Source organism: Trifolium pratense, linkage group LG5, assembly GCF_020283565.1.
Source record: "Trifolium pratense cultivar HEN17-A07 linkage group LG5, ARS_RC_1.1, whole genome shotgun sequence".
In the NCBI taxonomy this organism is placed as follows: domain Eukaryota; kingdom Viridiplantae; phylum Streptophyta; class Magnoliopsida; order Fabales; family Fabaceae; genus Trifolium; species Trifolium pratense.
Window position 1 is genome coordinate 19,100,114 of NC_060063.1, and position 9,930 is coordinate 19,110,043.

The 9,930-nt window shown below is 28.5% G+C and overlaps 1 protein-coding gene and 1 long non-coding RNA gene across 2 annotated transcripts; both read right to left on the reverse strand.

Annotated features, from left to right (window-relative positions):
• Nucleotides 1-1,494: 1,494 nt before the first annotated feature.
• LOC123883700 (major pollen allergen Lol p 11-like) lies at nt 1,495-3,072 on the reverse strand. Its single transcript, XM_045932604.1, has 2 exons — nt 2,754-3,072; nt 1,495-1,965 (listed from the first exon to the last, which is right to left on the reverse strand). The coding sequence occupies exons 1-2, from the start codon at nt 2,908-2,910 to the stop codon at nt 1,634-1,636; spliced, it is 489 nt and encodes a 162-aa protein (XP_045788560.1). The 5' UTR covers nt 2,911-3,072; the 3' UTR covers nt 1,495-1,633.
• Nucleotides 3,073-5,655: 2,583 nt separating this feature from the next.
• LOC123883702 lies at nt 5,656-7,788 on the reverse strand. The gene is made up of 3 exons (XR_006800404.1): nt 7,549-7,788; nt 6,756-6,915; nt 5,656-6,014 (listed from the first exon to the last, which is right to left on the reverse strand). It is a non-coding gene; the product is annotated as an uncharacterized LOC123883702 (long non-coding RNA).
• Nucleotides 7,789-9,930: the final 2,142 nt, after the last annotated feature.

The window sequence follows — 9,930 nt, forward strand, 5'->3', positions numbered from 1 at the left end:
AATATTCAACACAGTCTACACTGTTAATACATTGCCAACTCATTAGATCTGTGAAATTTGTCTAGTCCAAGTTCAATAAGATGAATTTCAACCCCAAGTGTTATAAAAATTTATAACATTCTCATAGAGAACGTTATAAAAATGAAAAAATTTCATGTTATGAGGTGTTTTCTCATTTTTTTTTAACGTCAGCTATTTAAGTCGTGGATGTTATAAAACATTTTATCCTTCCACATAAAAATAAAATAGAAAATACGTAGAGCGCATAAATAACCGGTAAAGTGACAAAAGTAAATATTTAGGTTATTTGGGTTTGGCAGGCCAAGTCACACGGACTAACTCATTTTGACAGTTCAAAATTGAACACATAGCATAGAAGGACGCGTCAGAAACAAAAAATAAACTCCAAATGATAAATATAAGCAAAATTCATCATTTAAAATTTATTGTTTAGTTAATATATCTGAAGTTTGGAAAAATGAAATAGTCCACAATCCATGTTTGCAAAAGCATTTCAAAATTCTCGTTCGCAATCCATGTTTGGATAAGCATTTAAACAAAAATAAAAAAACAAAATTTGCAGATGCAACCTAAATTTAGAAACGTAATATTAGGTAATACAAAAATGAACTTGTTACATCATGATTTATGCTTCAAGTATTCTTTTTACTTCTGAAAAGAAAAATAGTCAAATTATGTTTGACTACAAGATAATTTCAATGCAAAATTGTTTCAATGAAGCTAATCAAAATTACTCCTACACATAATTTCTAAAAAGAATCTTAGGATAATGATAAAATTATCAGTGGAAGAAAAGAATCAAATAAAAAACCAAACGAATTGCAAATTCTCTTCACATCCCAACAATCTAATGGCAAACCAAAGAAGCACATAAGATAATTACCATTACCCTAATTTGTTAAGAAACAATTTTACTCTGACATGATTGTGTAAAACTTGCCTCATTATTGAACACTTAAAAAAAAATCCAAAGCCAATTCAAGATTGACTCTATGCAACAAATTATTCTTGCAAAATAAAGGTCATCCACTGAATAAAAACCATTCTATGAACAAATACATATATATATATATATATAAAAAAACATAGTAGTAACTGTTAGAAGTCTCACATTGGCTAGAGATATGGCAAAGATAGCCTTTATAAGTGTAGTGCAAACCTCAACTCTCAAGCTAGCTTTTGTGGTTGAGTATAGGCCTCTAAAATTATAATATGGTATCAGAGCCTATCCTAGATCCATTTGTTGTTTGTTGTGGAGACCTCCCATATTTGGGCCACCCGTTGTTGTTGATCCCACGTTCCAGCTTGTTCAGTTCTGGACGTGAGGGTGTGTGTTAGAAGTCCCACATTGGCTAGAGATATGGCAAAGATAGCCTTTATAAGTGTAGTGCAAACCTCAACTCTCAAGCTAGCTTTTGTGGTTGAGTATAGGCCTCTAAAATTATAATAGTAACTCTTCTAGTCCAAGACATATAATCTTAAAGAAATAATATAATTTAAGATGGTCCATAGCATAAGCATATAAACTGAATGCTGAGTTAACACTCCATCATCAAGATTAAATCAAATAGACATTAGGAAATCCAAAGTAAATAAACTAGGATTTAATTATTTAATTGTCTTCTTCCAACTCCTGCATTTGCTTGAGGATCTCAGCACACCCAGAAGCAACTTCATTTGCCCTGAATAGCATGGCATTGGCATACCTATCATTAGAGGCAATGCCGTTGTATCTGGTGAGAATAACACGTGCTTGGTCACGTCCTGGTACGACTTCGTTACAACTATTCTGAGGACTGCTTACTAGCTTCACATCACAGACCTGGTCTTTATGATCCTCATTCACATAGATTGTGTATTCTCCAGTTGAGTCAGTCTCCGCTTTCGTTGTGAACACAACCTCAGCGCCAACCCTTTTTTTGCATTCCAGGAGAACCTCAGCACCTAAAAGATTCATTAATCAAACATAATATTGTGTTAACAAACTATCAAAAACAATAATACAAGACAAAACAACGTTGGTTGATTTGTATAAATGTGAAATTGAAACTAGAAACAGAAAGCACTTAAGGCCCTAATTGGACAAACACCTTAATTAAACATTTATCATTTAAGTGTTGATGTATAAGTTATTACTTTTCTATAAGAAAAATATATAAAAAAAAGTCCAATTGATTTCATACAAGTAACAATTTGTTTTTCACAAATTAAGCATTTATCATGTAAGTGCTGAAAACAACTTATGAACATGACATAAGCTGTTTTTATAAGCTGTTTAAGTCTCCTAAGTATGTATGAGAGTAGATAAGCTCATATAAACAAATCCAAACGAGATCTTATCTTAGTCACTTGATTTTTATATTTCACTAGTCAGATTATTATTATTATTTAAAATAAGCTGGTTTGAAGATTTCACACAGCAAGGGAAACCATTTAACATGATAATATTAACAAACTATTTTTTATATATAAAGTAAAATTATGGGACTAAATTACTAGATCCAACACACTACACAATGAATGGATCAAACAATAGCTTAAATTCTAAACCAACTATGTGTAAACAATCTCAGATCTGATTATCAATTATCTCAAAAAGAAAACTCCATTTCTCAAAACTAAAGCTTTTATCTAGAATAATGAAATTAAAACAAAAGGGTAAGCAAATTTGAATGAAAAACTTAAACTTGCAACTTTAAGAAATAGATCTAATAAAAGGGGTTAAAAGTTACCAGCAATGTGAGTGACAGCAGAGGTTTCATAACCAGCACGGCAAGGATCACATACAACATGACCCTTCAAACAGAAAGGATTCTTTGCTGGACGAATAGCTGAAACCATAGCAGGAAGAACACACAAAAACATCAACAAAGCTACTCTTGAAGCCATGATGAGTGATGTAGATGTTGGAATAGAACAAGAACAATGAGAAATGGTTTATATTTATGTTGTTGTGTGGTTATGAAGATAAAGAGCAAATTGAAATAATTTGGATTTAGGAATTTTCAATTATAAAGTGTAAGTGGAGTAAAGTTGGAGGAATGGGAAAAGAAAAAACAAAAGCGCGTGGTGTATGATCACCTGTGGTGGAGTGTATTGTAAATGAAAGTGGTCTCGCTATTATAACGTGCCACCTCATGATCATCGAATCTTGAATAATGTTTTATTAGCCGTTAATTCTTTGTTAATATATATTCTTAACCTAACGAGTAACGACCTCACCTTGTGCGTTGCACGACGAGGTTTAATTATATATATATATATATAGGATGCTAGGGGTAAACCCGTGCGTTGCACGGGTTCGATTAAATATATAATTAAAATATTTTTATAAATGAAAAATAATAATTGTTATAAATATAATAATATCATATAGTTAAATGATAGATATTAAAATAGCTTATTTATCTCATCTTCAATGTATTATTGGTCAAAAAAGAATAAGAAAATATGAGACATAAGAGCAATTTAAAATTCACTTATAGAGATGTCGTAAAATAAATTATAACCTTTAACTTCTAAACTTTTGCATATAGGTCATATACATTCAAATTATTTCTAATGTAGTTGAGACATACATTTTTATTTTTTTTTACAAAACATACTAAATCCATGGTTTAAATAGAAGAAAAACTTCCGATCAAATTGACGTGCTCCACAATCATCACACTGCAATGACCACATTTATTCCATAAAGCAATCTTTAAACTTCAGTCCTTAAAAATATGAAAAATGGATATTGAAAATAGAATAACATTCATATATATATATATATATATATATATATATATATATATATATATATATATATATATATATATATATATATATATATATATATATATATATATATAAAGATAATGATATATAGTGGCTGACTTACTTGTTGAGAATATATAAACATAATTTGCTAAAATATCTATACATAGAAAACATACAAAAATGAGAGAGCATGACTAAACAAAAAGTATGTGATACATGTGAATAGATATTAGTTATATAAGGATCATGGTTACATTGAGAAGCATTCCAACAGTCATAAGATTTAATTCTAATGATTGTTTAGTTATCATTGCATTATATTTTTACAAATTAACTATGCAAAGGTTAATTTATAGCATAAGAAATTAGAACTCTTTATGCAAAAACCACAATAACACATGGAGTTTTATTCTTTTCATTTTAGTGTGCCGTTTCTTTTGCATATAATCAAAAGTCACACTATTAATTGGTGTTTCCAATTATTTGTAATTAAGCATAAAATAAATCTCATAACCGATTTCAATTATTTTTTCTTCTATGGACTAATAATAGAGATGTTATTGTTCTCGTATTTATCAATTCTCTTTTCTAAAAAGCGATATCAAATATAAAATTATATTCATTATACAATAACTTTAGTAAAATTACATATTATTAATTTTTTTTCTAAGGAAGATTTTTATTTTTTGTTTATCAGAGAATTTTTTAGTAAAGTTGGACGCAAAAATGTCAATATGGCACAATTCAATTTTTTCTCAATTACATTATATACTATCATTTATCATTATAAGTCCAAATTTAGTAGAAAGCTGAGACAAATAATATAAGAATAAATAATTGTTTGTTGATATATCTTCTTGTGAGAATTTCATTTTAGAATTTCAACAATCATGAGAATTTAATAGTCATAGTATCAGTTATGTCTCTCTCTAAACCATAACCGAGATATAAGTTTGTAGGTCTTACAATATTAGTTGGTCACTTTTAATTAAATTTTTCATTATTGATATATTCTTTTGTAAGAAATTCTCTTAGAGGTGTCATATCATCACAAAGAAGGCCTAAGAGCAATTCAAGCTTCCTTTTAATAGTAAAAGATGTTATATCAATTTTCAAGATATAATTTGGCCGATCAATATAATAGATATCCAACCATAAAAATTATGGATTAACATATATGAAGAATATGAAATACAAAATGGATAAATAATAAAATGGTGAAACTGAATATACAATAGATGATAAGATATTCTTATATGAGTGACCATTTGTTTTACAAATTTCTCGTAAGGATGCATGAAAATCAATAGATACTTTAGTCAATATTCTGCCATAGAAATCAATAAATTAGTGAAGGCATACATGAAAAGTAAGAAAAGAACATAAGACATTATTAAAAGTTGAAGAATACGTACCCAAGAGTTATATTGGAGAAAGTAAATGATGACTCAAACAAAAAATCTATAAATTAGTAAATACCTTTTTCTTCCTCTGGTTCTATCACATGGATCTGGAGTAACACTACAACATTTTTCACTTTCGGCAACAGCAGAAAACCGTGGGTAAAAGCAGAAAAGCCGTTGCCTAAACGTTTAGTCAACCGTTTTCCAGGGGTGGTGTATACGGGCGTTACCTATTCATATAGACAACGGTTTTTTCACTTTAGCCAACGAGAAGTAAACACCGTTGTCTAAACTGTGGGAAAGACAACGGTTTACTAGGCCAATTTTAGTCCACGGTTTAGCTTATTCCACACTGTTCAAACCGTTGGCTACTGTATAAGCAACGGTTTTATTTTAGATATAATTATGTTTAGGCCACACTATAAAAGCGTTGCCTATTATAGGTTAATTTAAAAAAAAAATAAGCAGCTATCAAATTTAATTAAAATAATTTTATTAAATGACTTATAATAAGATTCATTTGTATTCGTTACATTAAATAATTCCACTACAAACAATAGTATATAAACTCTATTAAAATCTAAATATACCTAAACTCTATTTAAATATACAACCAATAACAACATCTACATTGAATCTCATTCCATGAATCTTGACAATATCTTGCCTAAGCTTCCTAGTATCATTCCCATATACTTACAAATGCAATCCTTCAATATCATCCAAACCCACCAGAGTTTACTAAACGGCAACATACAATTCAAGATGCTAGGAATTGTCTTCATTTCTTCCTTGATACATTTTAAATTAAAAGCAGCTCACATGCCCCTACAAATTAAACACAAGAAAACAATTGTTAATTACCTTTGATTGGACAAGAGAATTAACAAACTTGTGTCTAAACAAGCTTTTGATTGCAAAGTGGTGCAATAAGATATACCAAAATACTCACTAGTTTGTACCAATCTTGATTAATCTAGGGGATAACTAGACCAAACACATTTGACAAAATATGTCACTTTGAAGAAATAAAACACATAAAAGTTTCCGGAACATGAATAAGGTAAATACATATATATTGTAAAGAAATCCATCCAGTGAGAGTCGCGGTAAAACTTTTTAAATTCAACACTCACTAAATCATGCAATGACAATGTACCAAAAACAAAATCATGCATTGACAAATCAACAAAGTGATTTACTTATCATATAGATTTTTAGAGGTGAGACAATGCATGTATATGCTATAGTATAAAATTATTCATACCCACATAATTACTCTTCCTAGGTAAGCCTCATCCATCAAACACATAAACACACAAAATATATACTTTATCAATTCAAATTCTTAATAATTTGAAATCTTATAATTGGTAAAGGGTTAGGGTGAAAGAAATATTCTATTGCAATAATATTTTCACATAATCCTTCAAACTTTGTTTTCTTACTCAATAATGTTGTTGTGTTGTGGTAATAATTTGATAATTTGACATTAAGAGACTATTTTTTGAATCATTCCACATTCTATGTCATAAAAATATAATTAGTGAGTGAGAAATCGAGACAAACCTGCTTGCCATTTGCATCAATTACATGAATGCACTGGTCCACAAGAACAATATACAAAAATATATATTCCTTTCCTTTAAGGAAAATTTCCTATCCTAAACATACATTCTCCAGTTCTAGACATTGAATAAATGGAGCACTTCCATTTACTATTAGTGCCCTGTAATAAAGTAAAGACAACAACTTGTAGTAAATCCAAATAAAATATATAAGTAAACAAGAGTTGAAATAACAGAGTACATAAGCTTCAATCAACACGGGTTTTCAAAAAGTGTCATCTGGCTCCATAGTTTTTGTATCAATAAGTTTAATTAACACCAGTTTTCAAAAACATGAGGATATCAGCATGTCAAAGTAGCCTAATCAATAAAAAACTGATAAACAAAACAAAAAACTCAGTACATGAACTACAAAAAACCAGAAATCAAACTTGGTTAAACAACGACATGTAGAAACCCCAAAATCACATGATAAATCACACTATCACAATGCCTACAATAAAATAAGAAGCGGTGACAACTTAGTACATATGCAAAGCAATAAACTAAAACATATATGATTAGGGTTTGTCTAAAATTGGGGGAACCTGAAAATTTATCATTAAAGTATCTTGGTATACTAAATGCTAGTAACTAAAGCAGTAATATAGTCGCAATTTAAAATCAAATTCAATATCCTAAATGTTTATATTAAAGCAAGATCCAGAACACGAGAATTGTGAAAAAGAGAAAGAACATGTAACACAAATGTAGTAGTGAAATTAAAGGAAGGGAGAAGGGAAATCATGAGTTACCTAGCAGAAATTTGTACTGTGGGAAACGAAGCACAAGCCGAAAATTGTGACCGCATCCACAACGAGAGGGTTTGAGCCATAGGTTAACTTTAAGTGTGATGAAGTTACAAAACAGCAGCGTCGAGGAGGAGGAATGACAAGGAGAAGCGATGGTGGCCTGGTCGCATCAGTATCTGCGGCGGCTCAGAAGTTAGAAGAGAGAAAGGGTTTCGTGTTTGTGAGTCTCAAAGGAATAAGGGTTTCACGCTGAGCAAGAGAAGAGAGAATTGGGTTTTTATTTCACCTTTTATTTTAATTTCACCTTTTATTTTAAAATAATTTTTAATTCAAAAACCTCTTTTTTGCTTCTTTTACATTCAAAAACCTACTTTTTTTTTTAATTTTATATTCTATTTTAACTTAATTTTAAAAAGAAAACAATTTTAGGTCGTGCCCTCTTTTATTTTATAGTATATATTTATATATTTTTAAAACAAGTTTTCATTTATTAGTTAATGATATGAATTAAGGCTGTTTGGTTAAAAAAAACAAGTTTTCATTTTAAAAAATATTTTATAAATATTTTATTTTTAAAAAATATATTTTTTAAATTGCTTCAAAAAAAAGGTATATTATTCAAATATATTTTTTAAAAATATTTTGTTTTTAAAACAATTTTAGAGTGTATTTTGTGTTTTATCTTTAGGCCACCGTTATACAACCTATAGGCAACAGTTCGAACCTGTGGTCTATAAAGAAAGGCAACGGTTTTATGTTGCAACACGTAACAAACCGTTGACATAAAATAAACAACAACGGTTGTATTTTACAACACGTAACAAGCCGTTGCCAAAAAGGAAATGTCAACGGTTTTAGTTGTCCACGCTTTGTTTACCGTTGCCTAAAACAAATAGCCAACGCTTTTTTATATGCGAACACCAAAAATGTAAAATGTCGGCAACCAGGATAAAACAGTTGCCTCTACATTTTTAACCAACGCTTTTTCAGCCGTTGCCTAAAATATCGTTGCCAAAGGTCAAAAATGGTGTAGTGTAAGTAGACTAAAATAATATAACGTTTTTATGTTCTCGATAACAAATGAACAACCAATATTAATAAATAAATGAGAAAAATAAGATTGTATACCTACAATCATTGTTATGATAAAAAAATATTTTAAAGATAACTTTTAAATGAACAATATAATTTGATAAGAGTAATTGAGAATATTGGTCTTTTCATCCATTAACATTCTATTTGTAGTGAAAAATTATTTCTTTCAACCTACAAATGAAGAACAAAAACTAAACATTAGTACAAATGAATATTGAGTGAAAATGTCAAATATTAAGATTTAGAAATGAGTAGAAAAATAATGTGGGGGTGGTGTTTATAAAAAGTGAGAGTGAACCTATTAGTCACTAAACTTTCTCATTTTATAAGTTATATTTGGAGGAATGTAAAAGGATGCATACAATTATGATGATCTTTTTGATTACTCATACAATTATGATGATGCTAATTTAATTTTTTTTAGATTTAATTTAATAAATTAAAAGAGATAATATTAAGATTTTAACAAAGATTGAAAACATTTTCTTAGAGTGCCACATCATCACAATGAAGGCCTATGAGCAATTCAACCTTCCTTTTACTAGTAATTCATAAAGATAAGGTATCTAAATAGGGGAAAAAATAAAAGGATTTAATATAACAAATAAATAAGATAAATGACTAGTAATTGACAAAACATAAAGACTCGTAATATAATTTTGCCAAAATAATAATTAAAGAGTAAAATGGAAAATATCGTTTTATAGCTTTCATTTTCCAACTCAAAAACATAAAATAAGAAGGAAATAAAATGGAAATTGTGGTTTTAATGCACACCTATGCATGAATCCCATATCAAAATGAGACAGTGGGGATTATTTTAACACACGTCAACTTGATTATGAACAACCCTTGCCCTTTGGTGAAGTTTAGGGGACACTAGAAAAAAATATAAACAGTAGTTGTGTTATTTAAATATTAAAATATTAACATTATATATTTTATATATTTATTTTTATCTTTTTAATATTGATTTATTTTATAAAATATGTTTCAAAATAAACAAAATTGAAAATTATTAAAATATAAATAATAAATTAGTTTGATATTAAATTAAAAATAAAATAATTAATTTTTAAATATATACACAATTTTCTCACAAGAGTAATTTTGTAATTTCTATAATTTAAAAAATCAAAATTTAACTAAAATTACAATATTGAAAAGTAAAATAATTATTAAAAATTGTAAAATAGGGATATTAATTTAAATTTGGATTAAATATGTTTTTTTTTTTTTTTTTTTTTACAATGAGCTGAGGATCGAACCCAGAACCTATAACATACTACC